The sequence below is a fragment of the Alligator mississippiensis genome, chromosome 4 (assembly GCF_030867095.1).
Source record: "Alligator mississippiensis isolate rAllMis1 chromosome 4, rAllMis1, whole genome shotgun sequence".
Lineage (NCBI taxonomy): Eukaryota > Metazoa > Chordata > Crocodylia > Alligatoridae > Alligator > Alligator mississippiensis.
In genome coordinates, this window is record NC_081827.1 from 215,222,885 (window position 1) to 215,249,692 (window position 26,808).

A 26,808-nucleotide genomic window follows, 5' to 3' on the forward strand; every position below is an offset into this window, starting at 1 on the left:
TGCCATAAGCCCCCTGATCCCATCCTCACTCCTCTATCCCACCATGGCTGCCCTGCCGAGCCCAGCTCCGGCCCTTTAAGAAAAAAAACCCGACAAAAGCCTAGGGACTCACTGCTCCTGCAGTGGCCTTGGGGCTTCGGGGTGCAGAGCCCCCCACATGGTGCGAGGCAATGGGGTCAGTGGGGATCACCCCCCACCAGCAGGACAGTTGAGTGTGGGGGTTTTCTCGTTTTTTTCTTTTCTTAAAGGGCTGGAACCGCAGTGGATGAGGCAGCCATGGGCAGACTGGGGGAGCTCATGGAGAGCCCCCCACAGAGCGTGGGGCAGTGGGGACCGTGGGGATCGCTCCCTGCCCAGCAGCACCAGCTGAGTCAGGGCTTTTTTTTCCCCAGAGTGCCAGGAGGTGGTGTGGGCAGAGCAGCTGTTGCCAGGCTGGGAGTATGGGTGGGGGGATGGGCCTGGCCTGGGCGATTCAGAGATTCGGCAGGAGCTGAATCTCCAAATCAGAGTCGACTGAATTGATTCGGGGTACTGATTCGAATCACTGAATCGAATCACTGTCCCCCATATCAGCCAAATCCGAATTCAAAGTGAATACTAGCCGCTTTACACAGGCCTACCTTAAAGCACAATAGCTAGTTCAAAAGGGTTCAAGAGCATAATTCTTCCAGCCATCTAGTTTCTGTTTTCCTTTCCAAGCCTTCTCTCACTTATTTAGCTCTTCTACTAGTACCAGAAAATGATGCACAATAGATTATCTTGTAAGTGCAATGACTTCCCTGCATAACACTGCACTGAGCTTTTTCTCACCCTTTCTATGACTTTACCTCCCTATGAATTTCTTGCTAGTTTGGGCCTGAGAGAGGACAGAAGAACACACCATCAAGAAGCAAATCATGCTGGAACAACAGACCACAGAAGGGACTCAAAAAGAAGAATAAGGATGAGATGTTCGCTTACAGTCTTAACCTGGCTAAAGGAATGTCTCTTTACCTTGGAAATAAGCCAGTTCCTGGTAACACAAGTTGGGAAAGTTACCGTAGTTTCCACAGGGTTAATGAAAACTGACTAGATGATCTTTAATGGCCCTGTCTGGCCTTACAAAAATCTATGACTATATGAAAGAAAAAAAAAGCATCCTGCAATTATCGGTAATTCAAGATACAACAGATCCCTCTGTGGGTTATGTATGTGGTCAGCAGACCTCAAATTGATGATGTCAGCTTCTTCCCTAATAAAAAATAGTCTACTTTGGAAGACCATGTTATTCTGCACTGCATGACATGTAGCAATATCACTGCCAAGTAAACACTGGAGAATAATCCTCATGTGGAGAATAAATCACCTTGTGCTCATTGGCACCTCTGGGTGAAGACTGAGGTCATTGCAAGATGCATAACATATACAGCCAACAAAGTCTACAGATTTTATAAAGGAAATTAAGTGGATTTTTTTTCATGGATTAGGGACTTCAAGCTGAGAAGACACTCGAGCTGACTTTTATAGATGCTGCTGAATCAATAAGACTTACTCATTTCTTTTTCCATATGCCTTCTCTTCCATTTCATAAATTACTATTTTTAACAAGAGAAAGGTAAGCAGATATTATTCAGGGTGATGTTACATGCCATATAGATCTTCTCTAGCATGTCTCTCTCTTGAATAACCCAGTTTCAGCAGTTTTTTTACTATAATGGGTTCTCTTACAGCAATGTGAGTTCATTTGGAAAGCTATGACAATCAATTAAGCAAATGAGAAAATAGAATGCTTGTAATTAAGATAATCAAGCTATATAAAACCCGTGCTACTAGTACTAATATCCATGTATCTTTCTTGTATATATTAACTAAAGCTTGTGTAAATGTTACAGTTAGGCTTAGGCTATTATGGTAAAAATAGGAGAACCTTGTGACAGTGAGATAGATGCCTGTCAAACTATCAAACTGTTAGTTGCTTTAAAGCAGGTCCTTATAATTTTTAAGACAAGAGTGTTGCTAGAGATGCTTTTGCATGCCTAAGGTTGCTGTAGGTGAGAATGCCTATAGGTGAGAATGCCTATAAGGAGGTCTATAAGGAGGTCCACATGAAAGTGGTGTAAAACTTAGTAATGCATTTGGGTTTGTGTAAGCTAGAATTTCCCCTAAGAAGGAATGAAATAACTTTTCTCTCTCAATGTCTGTAAGGGCCTCTGGGTTACTAAGCTTTGAAACCAAAGGTCAGCTCTGGCTGTCATTGAATTCCAGGTAGGAAATAAGGCCAGGGAGGCACAAAGTTAGTCTGATTAACTTCCAAAATTAAAGTTTCTCTTTTTTGTGTTATTTCGGTGTTAAGACCTGAAGTCGTGTGCTGTATGCATGCCTAGAAAAATATTATTACACTAAATATGTAGTCAAGAACTATTTTATGTTTTCCTGATAATCTCAAAGTATTCAGACCATATTTCCTTGAAGAAAGAGAATCCAGTTTTGTTTTTACTGGTGATATTTGGGTCTGTGGGAAACCTACAGAAAGCTGTCCCACACATCTGTCACACAAGGTGAACAGCATTCAGATGTACAGGGAGCTCCATTTAGATCTTTCTCTTTTCAAATGTCTAACTGCTTCAGCACTATATTTCATGTGGCCTCCTTTACACTGGGTTATGTTGTAATTTTTTCTTTTTTTGATCTACTGTGTGTGGGGTCTGAAGGGGAGAGGGTCACCAAGAGCCCTCTCCACCGAGCCCAGGGACTTTCACAATTCCTCCTACTAATCTGGAGGTTCAAGCCACCCACTTGATGGTGGAGAATGCAACAGAGTTGGTTAGAACCAGAAAGAAGAATACATTGCACCATCCTAATGAGATGCTGTGGGGGTGGGCTCTTTCATGGATCTCTGGAAGAAACTGGACCAGACTGAAGGCACTTTCCCAGACCAGTTGGGCTCTTGGTAGCTTAGAACTGCATAGCCATACCTTAAGCAACTTCAGCTAGGATTGTCAAAAGAGCTGAAGAAGTGGCTGGCAGACTCCTTTGAAAAATCCCAGCCCTTATTGTGATTGCATTAAATACATTTGGACAATATGTATTTCAGTTTGAGGAATTTCATATAGAAATGATGACCAAACCGAGTAAAATTCCTACATAATGCTGAGTAAAAAAACCCCCAGATACAATAGTTTCTCCTTCTTTATTTTTCCAATGATTAAAAAAAATCTGCTTTTACAGAACAATACTTTGTCATGACAGATGTGTCTATACATTGGCATCGTGCTTTCTGATAATAGTGTTTACATTTTGAGAGAAAAGGTGAAGTAAACCCTACATGACACCTTTAGTTTTCCATTTGACTTTGTTCTGCTTTTTTGTTTTGACATTTATACAAAAAAATAGTATCTTGATTAGCAGTTTGACTGGCAACCCCACGGAACCCTAAATAATACTTTAAACTAAAAGAATGCACTTTTACAGACACGGTAGATAAAACAATATATACAATTCTGACAAATAAATACATAAATACAGCCATTCATATATAATGATACACCTAAAGTTCAATTACTATCAACAAGCTTTTCTAGTTAAATACCTTCTTCATTTATAAATTGCCCTTGCCTTCTATGTTTAAAAAAATCCCAATTAGGAATCTAAATAGGAAAGGTGGAAAATGAATCGTAGGTCATCTGTCTAAATATTCTCGAGTCATTTGACAGAAAAAGCTACAGTGAAAAAATTCTCCAAAAGAGAGGGGGGGTGGGGGGGGTTGTTTTTCTTTCCCCAACAGCTTCTCACTGCTGTGTGCTTTGTATAGATTTCAATAAAAACCAAATATGATTTGGTTACTATTTGGATGAAAGTGATATAAAAATCCAGCACTTTTTATCCAAATTGTCACGCACTTATTAAAACAAAATGACCTTGAAGTAACACAAATACTTGATTTCATTCTAGGAAGCCCAATGCAAATACTGCTTTTTGCTACTTAGCAGTATTCAGTGCCACACAAATACTTCTGGGTAAGAGGGACAGGTGCATGTTTTATGACCAAACATATTGCTTCCTTTGCAGCTAGAGGTTGCAATACTAGGTTTTTTTGAGCCAAGAGAAAATAATCAATCCATATCATGGCTTTGACAACCTAATGAAGTCCAGTATCAGAAAATTAATAAAAATAGAAAATTAGTTTTTCTTTTAATTCACTTGACATAAAAAAGTTCTTACATTCAAAAATTAGGGCACACATGCTTAAGGCTTTTGAAACACTGGACAAATATAATGTCTAACCCAGATCCATGCATAAAGAATGTTACGTAGCAAGCAGATTCTACACATATCTACAGCTGAATACAGAAGCAAATGCCTTAGAAATATGTACACAAGTTCCATGATAAACATTTACATTTCAGTTGAAAGATCTATTTATTTATAAATGCCAGGAAAAAGTATTTTCAAGATATACTTTCCAAATGTAATGCAATTTTCAGGCTGTCTGAGGCAGTCTATTTATAAAATGGGATATTCAAGGCCTACAGGCCACTCTTTAGTCTTGTGGTTGGTAGCAATGGGACCCCTGCAACCTTTATGGTTACTAAAGTGAGTGGTCTCTTTGCTGGCCTCAAATAGGTCAGCAGGGAGGAGGTAGGGCCACAGGGTCCATACATCTGTGGATCCAGTGGCCAAAAATCACTGCACAGTGTAGAAGGACAGCAGAAACTATTCCAGCCTCTACTAGTTAGAGTAAAATACAATAAGTGTTTATGGTGGTGCTGCACATGCAGCGTGTGGTTTACCCACAGGTTATGAAGGAACTGAATCCCTCAGCCTCCACTTAGTCACCTGTACGTACCTGGGCTTGTGGATGGAAGGGTGAATTTCACCCAATGTGTGTACATATATTTATAATATATATTATATACATATATTCATATGTGCAGTTAGTTGAACCTTCTTTTCTTAGAGTTCAGAGTTTGGCAAGAAGCAAGAGCAGCTTTAACAAGGACTAGGTGTGCTGGGAAGGATTTATCCTAATTTTATTGAAACAAATTCAATGGTTATAGCCAACATTGTTTTATCTTTTTTTCTACAATGGTACACAAGCTACTACAATTGGTGGTTAGTGGCTACTCTTGGTTACTAATAACTGGACAAACCTCACTTTCAACTCTGAAGCCCCCTATCTAGTGTTTTTGTTCGTTGTAGTGTAGCATTGTGATTTAAAGAGCAAATGCCCATCATCTTATTTACAAGTCATTACCTTGAAATCAGTGGTACTGTTCATGTGAATGAAGTTAGCAGAATGCATCATTACATTGTGAGCTGCTTGGGGCAGACACTTTCATTTACTCATTCATTTATAAAGTGCTATGCACACCTATGGCATATTAATAACAGATAAAAAGTCAAAATTAGTTCAGACTTTTCACTCCAACACTGAATTTGTAATTTTATGAATAATCCATAGCTTGTAAATTATTTTGATTAATTTTTGCCTCTTTGATGTTTGCAAACTGTCTGTTAACATGCAGCAATGTTCTTGAATTACGTGCTAAAAAGATTCAGTGAAGAATTTTAATTAATTCATTGTCATCTATGTGAGCAGTTTATTGTGACTACAAATAGTTAAAGTTTTTAAACAAAACCTTTTGTACAAAAAAGGCCTTTCCAGAATTCTTCGGGGGGGGGGAGAGAACCCTGCCAATATTAAAATTATATTCCAAAAAAATATGTTTCAAAATAGGTCATCAAAAGAGTTATGGAAGTTTTGCATTTTCTGAAAACTGTTTTTCAGCAAATGGAAATTTGAGAGAACCATTTTCACAAAAAATATGATTAAAAAAAAAAAGTTTCATTTTGACCATTCCCAAAACAAAGCAAGCATTTTGAATTTTATTTTCTAAATTACTTTCTGACCCCCTGTATTTGATTTTTTAATTTATTTGTTTTTTATTAGAGATTAGTCCATCTGGGTGATTGAGAGTAATTCTCTAGATTTTTGGTGTGAATAGGTGAAAATTTACTTTGCAATTTGATCATGCGAGCACCCTGCCAGAAAGTCCACTTGCAGAATATCAAAGGAAGCACACTGGCAGGAAGGCAGTAAAAGTAAATTTCTTAGAGACTCAAACAAAATACTTTTTCATTATTAATATAGCCCTACTATCTATTCTCATTGCGTACTACTGAGATATAGGAGTAGATATGTACCAGTATGAAAAACAAATGGCCAGGGATGGAAGGGATTTCTCAAGGGGGAAAGGAAAATTAAATTCCATCTAGAGAGGAAAATTAAATTAAGCAGTCACTGATTATGCAGTCCGAAGATCAAATTCTGCCCTAGAGATTTCCCAGGCTCTGATTCATGAAAGCACTTAAAAACATTGTTTAACTTAAGAATGGGCTTGAATTCCATTATTTTCAACACATGCTTCAAATTAAACCTATGCTTCAGGGAGATCCTGAGTTGGAATGATATCCTGAACTGGGCCTCACTGACTTCTTGGTTCATTAACAACTTAACTGGAAGCTTCACCTTGTTGAAAAGGCTAGAATTTAGCTGATGTATATACTGAGGTCCAAATAGAACATGTTGGTTCTAAAAGTCAAGAAGATCTGTTTCCTCTTTCAAAAGGTATATAACTGTTGGTATATGCTCCTTAAGTTGCTTACAGAACAGTTGACTTTGCTTTCTTTGCATAGGCAAAATTCTGTTCTGCAACCCTTATAAAACTGAAGTAATTCCATTTATTGCAATATAAATTATATAAAAAAGCAAAATTAGATCTAAGAATTAATACTTTATAAGGATTATACGATGTGTATTTTAAATTTATTTTTACTTAATATCCCACTGGGAAAGGATTATTATAATTGACATTTTGATTGTTCAATAAAATTACATGTTCACTGTGGCATACACTGTAAAGATTTTATAAAAAAGCTTTTGGTGCCCATAACATATCTATTTCAATAATTCAAGACCAAGATAGTATTAATACTAAAAGAGAAATATATATACATACTTACCAGTACTTACCAGTACTAATGAGATATGTTGCACTTTTTTTACAAAGAGAAAGCCAGGGTATTTTTAGAATCATTATAATTAATATGGGTATGATGTGTATTTAATGTAGTTTTGTTGCACACAGCTGCTTGGTCTTGTTTTTTAAACAGATTGTATTTAAGGTTAACATAAATTATATTTGAGGCCCTATTTCAGACTGAGAGTGAGAGAAAACTGTGTGTTAAATTGTTGACCTACGTGTCACCTTTTAGGACATACATTTTGGTTTTTGTGGGTGGGCTATATCTAAGATCTATGGTATTCTGAATCCTGGGGCATGTCTACAGTGCCTCAGTACAATGTCAAGGAGTGCCACAGTGAAGCACAACACGTATCCTCCACATGCATTAAAAATGGAACATAACACCTAATGTAGCATTAAGTGCATCCCAATAAGGACCTTGTGACATGTTGCACTTTGAGCTGCTCAGCGTTGACCAGAGTTAGAGCCAGCTCAAGTTTGGATCAGTCACACCTTAAGGCTGAAAACCTTCTGTTCCCCACTGGCACAACTGTGACTTGCCACTAGAGGGCTGGTGACTAGGAGCTACAGGTGTGAGTTGCTGCTATGGGGCTGATATGCCATGACAGGTTTCTATCCCTCCTTTGGGGGGGGAGGGGAGGGCCGTGTGAGATGGGTTGTGGATGTTGGGAAGAGGTAGGAATATAAAGCAGGGAGGTGAATAGTTAATGGGGTGGGTAATGAAATGGAAGAGGGAAAGGAGATGGGAATGGGGGAAGGATATGGGGGTGGGATGAAGGAAGTCAGCCATTGAAGGATAAAATAAAAATTAGTTAAAAATAATAATTTAGAAGAAATAAAGAGGAGATAAATAAAAGGAGGTCTCATGTTTTTATAAATTTGGATTGGGGTGTGGAGGGTGCTGTTCGTGCTTCCCGGAGTGGCTGAGAGGTTGGAGCAGTGAGGGAAAGCTCTTTTGAGGGAGCTACTACCCTTATCCCAGGAAGGAAGCCCCAGCTTGTGGGGACCCAATCTGGTTGCCTACCTTGTTCCCCACCCCTAACCCCCTTAGACCTTACTCCTGGACCCATCCATGCCCTGGGAGCTGCCTAGCTGGTGTGTTCTCTGTAGGCTGTTTGCACAGGATTGCAACCCTGGGGGTGGGAAGGTCATACCCCCAGGGATAGGAGAGGGAGTTGACTTGAGAACCACCCCTGGAGCAGTAGAGTTCAGGGGATACAAATTTATCCATACAGGACAGGAGGGTGGTGGAGGGAACACTGTATCCTGGGATGTTAGGGGGCTGCAACTTGGGTAGCTCATCTGTGGGGAGTGGCCACACATTAATGGAATATGAGCTAGGTAACACAGATCAGAGATAAACCTGCCCTGGAGTGCCCTAACTTTAAGCTTAAAACTAGTTTCAGGTGTTAATGTGTGGACAATCTGGGGTTTAAGACCTCCAGGAGCCACCTAAAATTAGTGTGTAACAAGGCCCTAAGATTTCAAGAAAGAATGCTTAGAGCAAGTGTGGCACATTTAACTGTGGAGCTCCCAGGCAGGATGCTGAGGTTACACAGATGTCTTCATTGTAGTATTCCATACTTGGCTAAATTCTGCCTTTCTGCCAGCAGTGACTGGCATTGCACATATTGTACTGTAAAACACATATGTTAGTATAGGTGTATAAAATCAGTGCAAACATATACTACTCAAACTGTATAAATATACATACTTGGTATATTTTGTATTTGTGTGCATATTTAAGCATAGAGACCAAAAAGCCATGCTTGTGGAGGATGAGATACAGGTGTTACTGTGAGTCTTTATTTTTGAGGACCAGAGTTCCCTCTCAGATGCTCAGGCATGAATTGTACTGCAGTTCTGGCTAGGAACTATGTTTTTGGTACATATATATCAAGAGCTGATTTCTAATGCTCTGACAAGGAGAATGTAGAGAATCTTAGATTTGACTCTGGCCCCTTTTAATTTTTGTGCCTTTATGAAAGGAGCCTGAAGTCTGTAAACCAGGAGTCTAAATAAAAGTGAAAAATCCATTAGTAAAAACCCCTCAAAGTATATTTCCATACTTCTGCCTGTAAATCATTAGATTACACTTTAAGCAAGTAAAAAAAAAAGTATTTACATCTGTAAAAATCTTAACACCTAAGATGCTTCTTGCTTGACATGTCATTCCAAATTCTGTGCATTTCTTCTGGAGTTATCTGATGCACAGTGATCACTCTGCGATATCTACACAAGCTGTAGGCCATTTTCCAATGATTGAAGCCACTGTTTTGGAAAGGGTGAATGCCAAGCTTTCGAAGACAGAGTCCAACATACACGTCTTCAAGGTGAAGAAGTCTAGTGTGCAGAGAAGTTTTGTAAATCATTTCTGCTACATCCGCTGAAAAAATGTAGCCAGTGCCTGAACAGAATGGTGGGTAATTGCTATCAGGGTACAAATCTCTAGGCATGTACCATTTACTGCGGACATCCCTAATTGGTCCTCCATTGATAACATAACCAGTAAAGTACCGTCTTCTTGGCTTGGTGTTGGGTTTGAGCAGTTTATAAATAAGGTTATCCATATTTACAAAAATATCACTGTCTGTCTTCATGACATATTTTGCTTTAGAACAAAACGTGGCCACCCACCTCATACCCATTAATGTTTTAAGGGTGAGGTTATGATAAGAATCAATGAAGTCCTCCACGATAATATCATGAAAAATTTGACTTTCTTGCTCTACCATCTGGTTTAACACAGGATCTGAATTTTTCCCTAGGAGGAAGAGAGTGGCAATTTTAATGCCTTTAAAGTTGTTTTCATCTCCCCATGTCTCTCGAATAGCTTGTCTTGCATCAAATTCTTTGTGAGTTGTGCTGATAAGAATGACTAGAAAAGGGATGCTTTTCTCACATTTAGTAGGCTCATTTATAAGAAAATCAAATGAATGTGGATTTATAGGTCGAGTTCTTATGTTGCCAAAAGAGACATTTTTCCTGGCTATTGATATGGTATTGAACTGTCTATGGCCACTGTAGGAAGAAGTAGGACGTGTTATACTTAAGTACCAAAGAGCACTTGCCCAACAAACTACTGTTAGCACATATAAACATGAGACCTTTGAAGCCATTGTTCCTGCAGCTCTTCTATTCAGTGCAGTGAATAAATAGCCTTCTTACCATTAGCATTTCTGAGTCCCACAAAGGCAGCATATTATTAACAAACCTTAAAGTTCGATATAGAAAAGTAACTGTATAATTGTTCATGGATCTCAAGTAGAGGATATTAACCCTGAAGTTACTTTGTCTTTCTTCCTTTGTATAGCAGCAGCTTCCATTTCTTGGAATATTGTCTTATTTCTGAAAAATATGAGAAAAAAAATTCCATTTTTATCTTATAAATACTTAAGTGTTAGAAAAATATAACTAGTGTGATTGACAGTTAATATGATTTAAGACAGTGATTCTTAACCTTTTTTTGTATCCGGACCCATCTGTAAACATTGATGGCCAGTCCTGACCCACATTCCCAGCCCGCTGCCCCCCACCCCCAAGCCCCAGATCTCCCAGTGTGTAGGGCATGGGGAGCCCCAAGCAGACCCTTGCAGGCTGGAACTCTGCCAGCCTCAAGGGGAAAACCATGGTTCCCCACAGTTTTCTCCTTTAGAGGAGAAGCCATTTCTAAAGTGTGTTTGTGACCCTTTCATATACTCTTGTGACCCATGGATTGAGAAACACTAATTTAAGAGATGTATCTGTCTCCTGAATTTTTTCCCATGAAATACTCTGATACAAGATACTATAATGAACAGAGATCCTGTTTTTTGTTTAAAAATCCCAAATTCTCTGATTAAACCCCCCCATCCACCCTTTTCCACAAATACAATGAAGTGCCTCTCTCTCTCTCTCTCTCTCTCTCTCCCTGTGTATATATGTGTGTGCATGTATCAGTGGAACACAGTGTTTTATTGATATATTTACTATTTAAAGCAATTTGGAAGCCTAACAGTTCCTCAATCATTATAATAAAATAAGTTCTAAATACTTATCTATTGTGGCATTTGAGTTTTTTTTTTTTAATCACAGAAAATTGGAGCTCACCAGGATGCAGGTCCAGCTGTGGCTGCCCCACTGCTGCTTGTGGTGCTGAGCAGCCCTGATATGCTGGTGCCTGCCCCTGCCCATGTTGTTGCCCCCCAAGCCTCTAACCCTGCAGGTTCCTTGCACTCTTGAACCATAGTCCCCCACCCTCTCCATCCCTGCTGGTGCCCTGCACTCCCAGCCCTCCAGTGTGTGAGGAAGGGGGTGTGAGTGTATTCGGAACAAGATGGATGTGTGGGGAAGGGGGGTGTGGGCATAGCTGACACGTGGTGGCAGGAGGGGCACAGGCAACATACGGCAGGGCAGAGGGTCATAGGCAACACATCGGGGGCCATGTGTCACCCCCAGATTTCTGTGGCCACAGTGAGGCATGGGCTGCAGCATGGCTAGACCATCTCCAGGCAGGAGCTGCTTCTGTGGCCCAGCAGGTGGGGACCTAGCCTGGAAGGGAATGCTGTGGCACCGTGGCTACCAAGGTGAGGTGCAGTGGTGGCATCAGCAGTGCAGAGTTGTGGTCCCTGCTGCTGCCTCACCTTGTTGGCCATGGTGGCAAGCGCTGTCTCCCACACCGGGTCCCACCCACTGGGCCGCAGAAGGAGCTCCTGCTTGGAGCTGGTCTAGCCAGGCTGCAGCTGCACACCTTACTGTGGGTGCAGAAATTGGGAGTGGGGGAGGGGGCACATGCCCCCCATGTATCACCTGTTCCCTGCTCCCATAGACTTATCTGCCAGGAGCTGCAGGAGCTGCTCTCCACCATGCTGCATGGCTACCGCATGCATGTGTGCCTGTGCACATGCACATGGTGTGCCCTGTGTCCCACTCCCCCAGCTCTAAGCAGCCCTTCACAGGCTGGAACTTTGCCTTTAAAAGGGAAAACCATATTTTGCCATGTTTTACCATGGCAAATGGAAAACTCAGATCCCTGGTAATTAAATATATCAGATTTTTGGAAGAACATGGTAATGGTCTATGTAGGGTAATGATTCATCTTGAATAATATCTAATGAAAAAGTGTGTTACAGAATTTTGAATCATCACTGACATTTAAAAAGGAGGTGCCTGGAATTTCAGTACCTATTGGATTTTTACAAGTTCTCATAATGTATCAAGGTAGATTATAAAGTAGCTTATATTAGAAATGGGATTGTTTCCATTCTGCTTTACTAAGAACACGAGCATTGTTGGATGGATTTAGAATATAGATATGAATACTTACAATCCCACTGTCATTATAACTTATACTAACATGTGCCCTGGCACAAGAAAATGCTCTGAAATTCAAGCAGACTTTAACTGATACTTGCATTCCTAAACACAAGTACCATATGAGGAAAATGTACTGTATAAAAATGGAATAAATATCCCTCGAAGTCTATAGATGACTAGCATTAATAAACTGATGCGATTGTAGCTCTTTTCTAGGTATTTTGTAGTGTGTCTGCAGCTAAAGCTGTCTCTCATTTAGAGGAAATGTTGGTCAAGCGTATGCTTATGTGTCCGTATTTTCAGAATAAAAAAAGGAGACACTTTTATAGTGATAACTTTTAGTACTGCAAAATAGTCCTACAAAAAGGCATGTTAAAAGTGAGCTGATGCTGTTAGTAGTTCAACAACACATTTCTTGGTGCACAAAAGTTTTTCAAGAAACCTCAACCAAAATCTGAAATGACATTAATGTTTTGATTAAGTTAATCTAAAAGCACTGGACAACTGCTGTTAACATTTCCTTTGAGGAATGCAAGCAGCTTTGATAGCGTCTTTGTTACTTTTGGCAGCTCTGAAAGAACATGGGACAGCATAGTGAAAAATGACTTTCAAATGAGGCTATATGGTCAATTTACATGGGCCTAGGTAGGGTAGCACTTCAAAATCCACTGTACTTTGTTGTGTGGGGAAGTTTCCCTCAGAGCTTCTCAGAAGACAACTACTACAGTGAGAATGGACTGTGCTGAGGAAGGAGTGACCCGTTAAACCTTAAACATTGTAGCATTAGGGTATATTCCTCCAGTTTTGGTATTTGTCTTTCATAATAAAACATAACTTGTCCACAGTGGAAGAGAAATCAATATAGCAATATATTAGGAAAGCATGACTTTTAAAACATTTACTTATTACATCAGATGGCAGAAGATGCATGCAAATCTAAACAAAATATAAAGCACCTGCACCCTTTCCTGTCTCTATATTCTCATCCCAGTGGTTTAGTTCAGTTTGTTTGAGGCTCTTGTCTTCTCAGTCCCTTTCTTCAAAATGACTGGTGTGACATGTCTGCTATTCTCAAATTGCAGTCACCTCCATCTTATGACTCTCCCAATCAGTCTTATTACGTTTAAGTCTCAAACTAGGTGGTCTGTTGTCTAGTAATCTGTCTACATGGGCAAAAGTTTTCCCAAGTCTGAACACCATCTTTGTCCATGTGGGCTTCTACATAAATAAAATACTTGCTATCTACTATCACCATTGCATGACATTTCATTCCAAGATGAGATAAACAGATAGCAGCGAAGCAGGAGGTTTCAAATATATGTATTTGTGTATTAGAACTGTGTGAAATGGCTGTGTCTCATTTCAATCTCAGATTCAGCCATTTCGGAGGATAGTGATTCATTTCGGTGTTTTGGATCACTGCTCTGTTTCGATTCAGCTGAATCTGTTTCAGAGTTTCAACACTGTTTCGGAGATTCAGATCTGCCGGGGAGAGGCAGGCATAGCTGGGCAGCTGCAGATTCTCACACAGCTCCTCCAGCTGTGCCTGGCTCTCCCCGGGCAGGGGGAGCTGCGGGAGAAACCTCCATCCCCCACCTGGCCCCGGCATTCCAGCACTTAAAAAAAAAAAAAGAAAAAGAAAAAAAGAAGCCAGCACTCACTGGCTCTGGCAGTGGCGATCAGGGCACCTGAGGGCTCATGGCAGAGCCCCCAGGCACAGCACAGGGCACTGGGGGGCAGCAGGGATCACCCCCCCCCACCTGGCACCCGCATGGCAGCTGCCCCATGGTGCGGGTGCAGTGCGGCTAGGCAGGGAGCCGCATGCTGTCTGGGAGCTGGGGTGGCTCCACATGTCAGCCAGAGCCTGGCACCACTCAGCCGCATGGGGAGGATCTTCCATGAGCCCTCAGAGGCCCTGATCACTGCTCACAGAGCCGGTGAGTGCGGGGCTTTGTTTGTTTTTTTTAAACTCCTGGACTGCTGGTGGGGGGGTGGGCAGGAGACTGGGTAGCAGGGCCTGCATGGGAGGGCTCTGGCAGGAGGCCTCAGAGCCCCCTCTGCCCTACAGCCTCTGCTACAGCCAGTAGGCACAGGGTTTTTTTTTTTTTTAAATGCCAAGAGGCTGGGCTGGGCGAAGGATGGGGCCAGGCAGGGAAGCCATGGGGGCTTCTCCTGCAGCTCCCCCAGCTGTGCTTGGTGCAGGCTGTGCCAAGCAGACTTGGGTGCTAGCACTGGCCCCAGCCAGCAGTGGTAGTATGCTGTCACTTGCACACAGTTCAAGCGGCCTGCGCCCTCAGGGAGGGCTGCAGGGCTGTGCCAGACTCCTTCCGGGGGGCATGAGACCTTGGATCTGTTTGCAGGATGACAGCAGTCTGCCATTCCTCCACCAAAAGTACTGGGATTGGAAGGGACATCAGGGACAGATTGCAGACACTGGCCAGCTACAGATGTCAATATCAGAGCAGTCCTTCCACCCCTCTTCCTCCTCCCTCTCCTTAGTTTCTGTTTCCCTGAAAGCCCAGCTCCAAAACATCTGAAACATCCAAAACATTTCCAAAACATTTTGGATGGTTTCATTTTGTTTCAGAGATGTTTTGGAGCCTTCTGTTTCATTTTGTATTCGATGTTTCAGGTCGAAACAGGCCAAAACAACTCCAAAATGAAACGGCTGCCAAAATTTTGCATAGCCCTACTGTGTATGTTTGTATATGTATATGATGTATGTCTATGTATATTTACATGAATTTTACACAGACAAATTCTCTATCAGATCTATGTGGAGTCATGACAGCTTAAAAATCATAGGTCCTATATTGCTATCTTCCCCCTAAATCAGACATTCCTAAACTGAGGTCTGTGGATCACTGATCTGCAAAACCAGAATGAATAATTTTTATTTAGTTTATTTAGTATATAGTTTGTAGTTGATTTGTAGATCATGCTAAGCCACCTCTTTTTCAACTAAAAGGTAATGATAAGGATGTATATAGCCTATGAGAAATGGTTGAGCCTTTACATTGGTCTATTGGTCCAGAAAGATCTTCTTACTTCAAGTATTTTCTTTTATTTTCATGGCCTGTTCAAGTGTTTAGGATGCCAAACATGAAATAGGTAAGTCAGTGTATGTCACCTATGGAATCAAATGTCTGTAATAGCTTTATCTTGCACTGCTCTATGAAATATTCTGCATATACTACATGAGCTATATCAGGAAATTATATATTGGATCTTTACAAAAAGGTTACAGTTTTCCACAGCTCTTCTCTAAAAAAGGCAGGTGCATTACTTACCATGAGTAACTATACAGACTTCTGAGAGAAAAGAACATTATAACCAATAAGTGTTAGAAATTGGAAAATTATATAAAATAGCTTTTCTATCCATAATGTCATGACTTTTAGATCAAATAACTTGTGATCTCTAAGAAGGCTAAAAATAACAAATACTTCATACCATTAGGAAAAGGATTTGATAGGTAGCTGGAGTAAAAAGTTCACCCAATATCAAACCTAAAGCCAAAATGCATTAAGGAGTGAGTATTTATCATTCTTGGGTCAGTGTCACTTGAAATGAAATTCTTCAGATCTCTATTTTTCTTGTTGGCTTATTTTGTCAAAAAAGGCAAAAGATAGGCATTTGAAAGCTGTTTCAACACGTGGACTGTTCAACATAATCTTAGTAATGATGGTTATGTGCAGATGGATTTCTAGTCTCTGAAAATGCTGGAAATTTCTATTTTTTCCCCCTGTTCAATATAGGAATGAATCAAAGGTCACTTGAGAATTTTTGTGAAAAAAACAGAAAAGAGGATAGAAAAGAGGAAAGGGAGAAATCCTTGATCCAATGGATTTAATACAAAAGGAAAACATTGAGCAGGAGAGAGAATGACCTGGAATGGCTATGAATACCATGGAGTGTATGGTATGCCATCTTCCCTCCACCTTTTTCTGGTTTTGAACAAAAAAATTATCCTGCACCTGAGAGACCTTTCCTAACACATATTTAATCAGACCTGGTACATGCCCACGGAAGGTTTTAGTTTCAACAAATTAGTAGTTTTTGATGAAAACCAGCTTTATTGGAAAATTCTCAACCAGATGTATCAAAGGCACAAATTATCACATAGCTCTGCAGTTTCACCTGGTTTTAACTTATCTCATAGGGTAGGGACAGACATTACACATAAACTGTTTAAGTGATCAGAAAATGGTTTAAACCTGTAACAGAACTGATGTTCAGTGCACATCAACCAGTTTGAAAATGGCTGAAACTGGTTTGAGATAAAGCTGGTTGAATGTAATATCAGACTTAACTGATTTGGCTCAAACCAGTTTATGCAATGTCTGTCCCAGACTCCCAGCATCCCCTTGGGCTGGGCAGGGCTCTCTGCTCCACAGCAGGGCTGACCCCTCCCCTATGCTCTCTAGCCAGCAGAGAGGCAGGGTGTGGCCAGACTCTGGCCTGCCATGGCCCCTGAGGCAAATTTCTCCCCCCTCCATTGGCAAACCCTGGGGACCACAGCTGCTGTTTCCCAGCTGTACCTCCATGGCTTGTCTGCAAACAGGCAGGGGCAGAGTTAATTGCTCCCTCTGTCCCCTCTCTCCCCTGGAACAGCCAGGGCTTTGGCTGCAGTCTCTGTGGCTTGGCTTGTCTGCATGTCCTGGAGCTGGGGAGAGAGGCAAGCAGATCTGTGTGCATATCCAAGCTCTGCATCTGTGAGCCCAGAGCTAGGACTTGTAGGACCAGACTGAGAGGTGGGAAGTTTTGGCAAAGACCTGACAATCATCAGTGATCACACATGCTGGAGATGTAAAGGGAAGCTGCAGGCAGCTTCACCAAAGAATGCAGAAAGCTACATTTACATTATAAAGCAGAATGTGTAAACAAAGCCTTTCTGAATGCCTGGCTGTAAGGAGACACTTTGCCCTCAAGATTAGTAAGACTAACTCTTGTCTTTCTGGTTTACTTCTTAAATTAGGCTAAGCTGTATATGCTGTGTTACTTGGCTGCATCTTCGCATAGGCAAAGAGTATTGGTGGTTCCCTGTTGTAGGCTTTGCAAATTGCTGTGTTCAATACCTTGCTTCAGAGAAAGGACTTTTTCCCCATGCTGGCATCCCCTGTGTCTGCTAGCTTTGGCTGGTGCCTAGCCATTCCCCCTCTGCTCCAGTAGGGAGGGGTGAGAGCCTTGGAGGTCATCTCTCTTTCCTCCCCTTTGGCAGTGGCTGGCAGGCATGCTCTAGTGCCCCCTGGCTTCTGGTTTGAGCCACGGCAGGCACGTGCCTGCATTTCCTGGTTTAACACAGCATGTCTGTCCAGTTATTAATCAGTTTAAGCTGCACAACTTGGACTAACCTGCAAAGAGTGAATCAATTCAGGCTTGGGCTTTTTGAATGTCTGTCCCTAGCCATAAAAATCACCATCTTGTTTTGGATGTGTGTGCAACCTATATAGGATGTTACATGGCTCTGTTTCATTAGCTTCCCCTGCATTAACAGATTTTTTCCCTTATTTTACATTATTATATAAACTAATATATATCAGGACCATAGTCATAACAGTATGGAAACTCTGAAATTTCAATAGATTCCTAAGCATGTCTAGTCTATCAAGAAAAAAATAGAAGGATTTTTGTGAACTATGAGGATGAACAATTGAAATCAGATCCTACTAATTGCAATAGGGAGAATAAGTCTTCCTAAATTATTTAATACCTGATACAAACAGTGATTATAATTTAATTCTGTTCTTTTTTTAAAGGATATATATTAATAGGACATTTATCATCAGAAGGCAGGTTATTTAATATCTAAATGATCTAAGCAGGAGGTAGAATACAACATTTGAATATTTCATAGATGATTCATTACTTGGACCTAGAGTATGTTAGGTCAAATTTCATATCTAGAATATTAGCACTGTGTGCATAACAAATATTAAAGCCTTGTTCAGAATTCTAGTTTGAATTTTCTCTCTCTTGGAGTGTGTTTAGACATGCCACTTTTCATATTAGCATGAAGTTATCAGAATCTCATTATTAAAGTTTTCCGTTATCTATACAGGTTCTGATGGCCTTTTGTATGACAGCCAGCAAGCAGGAATAATTTTCTAGGTAACCTTTCTGATTTGATGGTAAATCCACTGAGTCCTACATACAACACAAAATTGTTATGAGATAGCTATATTCAGAGCACAATAGAGATTTTTGTGTGTTTGCCATGCTACATGTCCCAGAATTTCTATTTCTATTATCAGCTTTCCATTTGGCATTGAACATTCTACAAACCATGACAGGATGCTCTATTGCTTAACATTTTCAGAGAGAGTGCAACAATGGTGACATAAAAATATTGGCTCATCAGTGTATGCAAATATATCAAACACTTTATGGGCTTTTAGATCATATAAAGTAAAAATGTTAGAAGGCTTAACATGATTCTTGTAGCCTTCTGCCCCATGAAACTATAAATCATGTAGCAGACACTCTTCTAGAAGTGTATGAAAAAGTAGTATCTTATTGACTTTAATTTAATATCTTGAAAATGTTCCATCTTAAACACAATATGAAAGCTTAAAAGTATTCCCACCATGCTTAATTGCACAGAGCCATTTGATATGGGAGTCAGTGATCTGCTGTCACTATTTTCGTAGGGGAGCTTACACATGCTGTTCTCTTCGCTCTGTGACATACCTCACAGTCAGTAAGACTGAGAAAAGTATTCAATGGTGATTCCATTTAAATGCTTTCTCAAACTCAAGGAAGGAAGCAACAGTTCTAGACCAACAAACTTGTATTATGTGCAGTTACCTTTGACACTTATATTTGGGTCTTAGAAATATCTGATGTATATTGATAATACAGAAGTCTGCTCAACTTCTGTATTTTTAAATCAAGCAATGTGTATATGAATTAGGGCAGGAAGAAGATAGGAAAGTCTATATAGAATTAGGCAGACTGTTTTCTCTGTCTGCCTAATACCTGAAATCATGTATTTTCCCAAGGCAAACTTTTTACTATTTTAAAGAATGTTTCTGAGCTTCAAGGTAAGTTGGCTCTGCCAGGAATAATTTAGCAGTATCCAGAGGGGGGAAGAACATCACAAATGAGAGGCTGATTTTTGGTCTCTGGCCCTCTCAGGCATAATGCAGGCAAGACTAGAAAAGTAGCTGTGCCACTTCAGTTCTGTTGGCCAAGGGACAAAAGATCATGTAAATTATTTCCAGTAATGTTGTTCTCATACAGTAATTCCAGTAATGCTGTTGTTGCACAAAGGCATGAGTCTGCTGCAGTAATAATAATGCATGATTTATTGGGCAAGAAAATATGAATTTAGCAATGAACTGCATGTTCAATATGAGAAGATGGGCTAGTAAGTGAGAATGTCAAAGGTTGCCAAATTCTTATCTTAAATATAGTCCTGATTCAGCAAGGTATTTTAGCAATTCCCTAACTTTGACTTCAGTACATCTACTAATATGCTTATGGTTGGGGCATGTTGGGTGTGTCCACACATGCAGGCACATGCGCTTGCAGCACCTCAAATAGAAGCGGTGTAAATTTGAGCCAAGGCTTTTTGGCTCGGCGCACATGCTCGGACACGCACTTGAGTGTCGAGCAAATTGTGCCACTTGGGGCAAAATAACCCTGCCTGTCTCCTTCTGGATCTGCAGCCAGGGGGAGCTAGAGCCTGGGGCCAGCACCTGCATTGTCCCCAGCAGTATAAAAAACTGCCCTGCCCTGGCCCCATCAGTATAAAAAGCTGCCCTGGCAAGTAGCTCATGGCTACTCGCCTCTCAGGAGCATCTGGGGCCCAGTCAATTGGTACCTGGGGACACTACCCCTTGTGCCAGCTGGACTGCTGAAGCAGCCCTGATTGTTCCCTGCACCCTCTACTCACTGCAGCAGTGTGGCAGTGGGGGCTGCTGCCTGGCTGTGATCTGCTGTGCACCTGCCAGACCTGGATGGGGACTGCACAGCCAGTAGAGGCATCTGCCCCTCTGGGCCAGCTGCCAGTGGGCTGTGGCTGCACGGTTGGCCTTTGTGCGCCACTGCTGCCATGTGTGCCCCTGCCCAGCCATCTGGGCAGCTGTTGCCTGGAAGATGTTCCCAGTGTGGTGGCCTGCTTAGAACGGTCAAAGCATGTCCTCCTGGCCCTAATTGGCCAAGAGGTCAGCCTTGGGAGAAGGAATCCACAGCATACATACAGGCTGGGGAGTTCCCTTCTTGAAAGCACAGAGGTGAAAAGGGCTCTTGAAGTCATTATTGACTCCAAGATGAACATGAGCTGCCAATGCCAGACCGCAGCCAGCAAGGCCAGCCATACCTTGTCATGCATCCAAAGGTGCATCTCAAGCCAGTCCAGAGAAGTGATACTCCCCCTCTATGCGACTTTGGTCAGGATGCAGTTGGAGTACTGTGTCCAGTACTGGGTGCCACACTTCAAAAGGGATGTGGCCAGCCTGGAGAGGGTTCAGAGAAGGGCCACTCACTTGGTGAGAGGGCTGCAGGACAGGCCCTATGAGGAGAGACTGAAGGACCTGAACCTGTTCAGCCTCAGCAAGAGGAGGCTGGGGGGGGACCTGGTGGCTGCCTACAAGCTCATCAGGGGGGATCATCAGCAAATAGGCAGAGCTCTTTTCTCCCCAGCACCACCTGGGGTGACAAGGAACAATGGTCATAAGCTGATGGAGAATAGGTTTAGGTTAGAGATCAGAAAGCAATATTTTATAGTTAGGTTGGCCAAACTCTGGAACCAACTTCCCAGGGAAGTGGTCCTCGCCCCTACCTTGGGCAAATTCAAGAGGAGGTTAGATGATCACCTCTCTGGGGTCTTGTGAACCCAGCATTCATTCCTGCCTGTGGCAGGGGGTCAGGCTAGATGATCTGTTCAGGTCCCTCCTGACTCTAGCTACTATGAAACCTCCAGCTGGGTCCTGGGTGCCAGCTCTGAGCAGGCAGGGTCCTTCCACTGGCCTCCCTAGCAGGATGTTTCTGGTGTTTCCTATTGGAAAATTGACAAATTTCTGATAAAAAAATCTCAATGTCACTCTATAAAATACTCTGAAATCCATGTTCCTCCACAATTAAAACAAAAGAACACTAGATATATATAGAGACAGACAGAGACAGCAATCAGTTGGGCAACGTTTTACTGATATATCTACAGTGTTAAAGCCTACCAGTGTCTCTATCATCATAATAAAGTGAATTCTAAATACCTATATGTTTTGCTGCCCCCCCACAGGGGTTACAGCCCCCCAACAGGGCCCACATGCCCCATCCCAACTTGCTCCCCCAGCCCCCTGATTGCTGCCCTGCCTGGCCCCATCCCCTGCCAGCTCCTGCAGTTCCCCAATGGCTGCCCCACCCAGCCCCACCCCCGCACTTCCCTAGACCCCCCATTGGCTGCAGGGATTGCGGGGGACTAGGGGGGGGGACTTGGGGGACAGCTGGGAGATGGGTCCAGACACGGCAGGGATTGGGGAGGCTCAGAGGGCAGGTGGGGGTGGGGCTGGGTGAGGCAGGGACGGGGGGGAGGCTGGGGGTGGGGCCAGGATGGGCGGGGATCGGGGGGCTCAGCAGGCAGGCGGGGGATAGGGCTGGGTGGACCAGGGATCGGGTGGGTTGGGGGAGTGGGCGCCCATCAGGGGTCCCTCCCATGGGCCTCTCCCCACTCCTCCAGCCCCCCGACCCCTTACTTACCAGCACTGCAGCCTGGGTCCATCTCCCTGCTGCCAGCATACTGCCTGCTTCAGCACCAGGGCGAGGGCCAACCATAGAGACGCTCTGGCAGCCAGAGCATCTCTGTGGAGGATCCAGCCTCTGATTGCCTCAGGACATGCCCCGCATTTTTCTGAACAAGAGCATACAGGTGGTGACTTAATGTGTTTTAACTTATGCACATTAATACCATTTCTTAAATTAACTCCCTGTGCAGATAGTACTAATTCTTCAGCATGTATACATTTCAGTCATTTTAAATATAGTCACAAAGATGTTTTTAAGAAGTTGCCTTAAATATGAAAAAGAATAATAAAAATATTAGAGTATTTTTGTGGTACTAATTTTGTGTTGAACTGAAGACAATGTCATTGCCAGAATTGCTTTTATGTTATGCTGCCACCAACTTTTCATCAGTGGGTTGAATTTGGTATTGAGACTGTGTATTAATAGGGTACAAAGTGTCATGAGGACATCTGATATGGCTTTTTGCTAGCCAGAACAGGGGTAGATTGCAGCTTTGGGATTAGGCTGGAAAGAGGCTTGTCTTCTGTTTTCCTCTCTATTGCGGGGGAAAAACTTTTTTATTGCAAGGAGAGGGGATGTTGAACTCCTAATTTTTTTTAGGTTGTTCCAGTAAAGCCTGAATGTAACCAGACCTTCTTCCAAGCCCCACCAGTCTCCTTATGAGCATGTGAGTGCTCTGGCTTTATTAGAATGTGGATAGTTTGTAAAAAAAAAAAAAAAAAAGGGTTTATTTTAATGTCTGCAGAATGTGACTTTGAATTGTCTAGTTGATTACACTATTGGCTATTCAGGCTCTGTAAGGTAGCATCTAGAAAGAAAACAGCTAGTATTGTGCAAGTATTGTAACAGACTCCATATGAACAATGAAAATTCTCTGTGAACCTTTCATGAGCTCTCTGTACACCAATAATTATTTGCTAGGCAATGAACAAATGCATGTATGCATTAATGAATGCAGAAATTAATACCTTAATTAAACTAATTAATATATTTCAGGGAGGCAAGGATTTCTGGGGTGATATCTTTTATTGAACCAATGGCATGGTTGAGATAAAGTTAGACAAGCTTTCAAATGCTAGGCATCCTTCATCAGGTCTGAGGGGGGAAACACAGCTCAGAAGCAATTATCAAGCAGATATAAAAAGAAATTCAGTAAATGCTATTTGTTAATTATGATGTGTCAATATTCTGAAGGGCTTCCCCTTTATCATGATAATTTGTCTTTCTCTGGTTAGGCCTGAGTTAGCTTTTGTTCATCTGAATTCCAGTTATATTATTGCCATGGGATAATGGGAAGACTGCAGTGTAAACGCATATAACTTTCAACCTTGAAAACCTTTGTATTATCGATGTGGTAGTTCTCACTCTCTCCTACAGGCTTTAGATAAACGTTGACTAGAAGCAGTGACAACATGCAGCCCTAGTGGAGCACCCCAGGTGAGAACCCTAAGAGAAGAAGCAGCTGCTCATCATGATACTCCAAGGTCTATCAGAAAGCATAAGGCATCACTGAGTCAAAGCAGCACCATGCACTTTTGCCAAGATTGTACACCTGAAGGAAGAGAGGCAACGTTGCTATAGTTTATAATAAATATAACAAACCCTAATTGGTTTCCTTGAGGAGATATTTTTGTAAGGTTTTCCATGCACATGGCTTTCATTTGCAAATAGACTGAGACATGGGAATGTCTTAGCTATTTATGAAGATCTTAAATTACTTAAGTAAAAGTCTGTGATTATTGCCGAGTCTTGTTGAGAAGATAATTATCTTGAACATTAAGAACACATCTACAAAGAAATCCAGGGAAGCTATTATGTTTCTGGCTCTATGTTTTTAGAGTAATTTCTTGAGGAAATTCTGGGCAGATGGTATAGGTGATTTTACAGGGGATTGTGAGCTATTTTCCAACAGCTTCATTTGAAGGTTTATTAAACATTCCAAACACTTTGCAGTACCTGAATGAAATGGGTCTTGGTCCACAGCTGAAACTAAGTTTGTTTGCTTGCTTGTTTTAAAAATATATATAGAGTAGAATTATTGCATTCAGAATTTGGGGGGGGGGGGATATAAAGGTTCATAGATTCATAGATGTTAGGGTCGGAAGGGATAGATCATCGAGTCCAACCCCCTGCATAGGCAGGAAAGAGTGCTGGGTCTAGATGACCCCAGCTAGATGCTCATCTATCCTCCTCTTGAAGACCCCCAGGGTAGGGGAGAGCACCACCTCCCTTGGGAGCCCGTTCCAGACCTTGGCCACTCGAACTGTGAAGAAGTTCTTCCTAATGTCCAGTCTAAATCTGCTCTCTGCTAGCTTGTAGCCATTGTTTCTTGTAACCCCTGGGGGCGCCTTGGTGAATAAATCCTCACCAATTCCCTTCTGTGCCCCCGTGATGAACTTATAGGCAGCCACAAGGTTGCCTCTCAACCTTCTCTTGTGGGGGCTGAAAAGGTCCAGGTTCTCTAGTCTCTCCTCATAGGGCTTGGTCTGCAAGCCCTTAACCATACGAGTGGCCCTTCTCTAGACCCTCTCCAGGTTATCCGTATCCCTCTTGAAGTGTGACGCCCAGAATTGCATGCAGTACTCCAACTTCGGTCTGACCAGCGCCCGATAGAGGGGAGGTATCACCTCCTTTGATCTATTCGTCATGCATCTGCTGATGCACGATAAAATGCCATTGGCTTTTCTGATGGCTTTGTCACACTGCCAACTCATGTTCATTTTGGAGTCCACTAGGACTCCAAGATCTCTTTCCACTTCCGTGCCTCCAAGCAGGTCATTCCCTAGGCTGTAGGTGTGCTGGACATTTTTCCTCCCTAGGTGCAGCACTTTGCATTTCTCCTTGTTGAACTGCATTCTGTTGTTTTCTGCCCACTTGTCCAACCTATCCAGGTCTGCCTGCAGCTGTCCCCTGCCCTCCGGCATGTCCACTTCTCCCCATAGCTTTGTCTCATCTGCAAACTTGGACAGAGTACATTTCACTCCCTTGTCCAAGTTGCTGATGAAGACATTAAAGAGTATCAGTCCAAGGACCGAGCCCTGCGGGACCCCACTGCCCACACCCTTCCAGGTCGAAACCGACCCATCCACCACGACTCTCTGGGTGCGACCCTCCAGCCAATTCGCCACCCACTGGACTGTGTAGTCGTCCAAGTCGCAGCCTCTTAACTTGTTCACCAGTATGGGGTGGGATACCGTATCGAAGGCCTTCCTGAAGTCTAAGTATACGACATCCACCCCTCCTCCTGTGTCCAGGCATTTCGTAACCTGGTCATAAAAAGAGACTAGATTAGTCAGGCACGATCTACCTGCTACGAACCCGTGCTGGTTTCCCCTCAGCATAATTTGTCCTGCCGGGCTCTCGCAAATGTGAGCCTTGATAATTTTTTCAAAGATTTTGCCAAGGATGGAGGTGAGACTGACAGGTCTATAGTTGCCTGGGTCCTCCTTCCTCCCCTTCTTGAAAATGGGGACCACATTGGCCCTTTTCCAGTCCTCCGGGACTAGGCCCATGCGCCATGAGCGTTCAAATATTCCCGCCAGTGGCTCTGCAATGAGGTATTTTTTTTGCATTTGCAAATTTAAAAAAAACAATGAATGCATTTAGGTGCTTTCATTTTTGGGTGCCCATCTTAAAAGATATCAGATTTTTCCCCAAATTCAGCTAATACAACAATTTTTTGGAAAAAAACAGGCCTCTTTCAAGGTTTCAAGGCCCCAAGTTGTATACCCAAAATCACTACTTGCTTTAAAAAATGTGGCAGTTAAACTTTCAGTGTATTATGGCAACCATGCCACTTATTTATGCTGACAAATCTCATTAACACATATATATTATGCAGTGACTGGCTGTTTAAGGTGTCTTGCTATTGCTCCAGCTGTGTCTGAGACTTGTTCTAGACTCCTTCTGAAGGCTGCAGTCTGAACAGCAGTAAATGGGTCATTTGTGCAGAGGCAGACAGATGTGATGGTAGGCACACAATTCTCATGTGTGCTGTTAGGTACAGAAACTAGTGTGAATTAACCATTCAAGTCTTAGTCAAAGCTTTGACCTTTTGCTTATACTGGTACATTGCTGTGTGAAAATATTTGGTCAATGGGAATTGATTTGAAAGATTTTCAGAACATTCTTTTTATTTTTCAGTATTCCTGGCTGCCTTCCTCTCTTGTTAAAGAAGAATCAGAGTGGCCACAAATGGAGGAAGTTTACTAAAACTGATCAGCCAGATTTAGTCAGAACATCAGTCAGTTCCATTTAGAAATTTCAATAACTATGACTCAGTTATTGAAAGTTTCATAACTGTTTAAAAAGCTGCTGCTCCCTTCTAGAAAAAATTGTAACCCCCCCCAAATCTACTTACGTATATACTTTTGTATTATCCACTCTGTTCTTTATTAGTAAATAGATACGAATAGAATTTTTTTTCCCTGATGCAGCCTATTTAAAAACAATTAAATTCTATTTTCATTGTTTCTTTTCCTTTGCTTTATTTTTCAAAATATATTTGCATAAATAACAAGTTGTTAAAAAGGAAAAGGAATATGCACCTATTTTTGTCAACCCAGCAATTGACATGCTTAAAATGTAGCAAGCACTTTTCACCATGTACAAACAGTGCATTGTGTTTCAGTCAAATAGTAAAAGAACACAGCTTGGAAATACGTTCTTCAGTAAAAGTGCCAGTTTTGGTTTATGATGTCTCAGGGGACTGAATTACCTGTAAGCATCCAATAAATACAAG

The 26,808-nt window shown here is 42.0% G+C and overlaps 1 protein-coding gene across 5 annotated transcripts in view; it reads right to left on the reverse strand.

Annotated features, from left to right (window-relative positions):
* Positions 1-3,150: 3,150 nt before the first annotated feature.
* B3GALT1 (beta-1,3-galactosyltransferase 1) overlaps positions 3,151-26,808 on the reverse strand; it is a 403,400-nt gene continuing 379,742 nt past the window's right edge. For all 5 annotated transcript variants that reach the window (XM_059727312.1, XM_059727311.1, XM_059727313.1 and 2 more), the window contains one exon: positions 3,151-10,373. In XM_059727312.1, the coding sequence (XP_059583295.1) occupies positions 9,164-10,144 (981 nt within the window). In that variant the 5' untranslated portion in view covers positions 10,145-10,373 and the 3' untranslated portion in view covers positions 3,151-9,163. The remainder of the gene's footprint in view (positions 10,374-26,808) is intronic.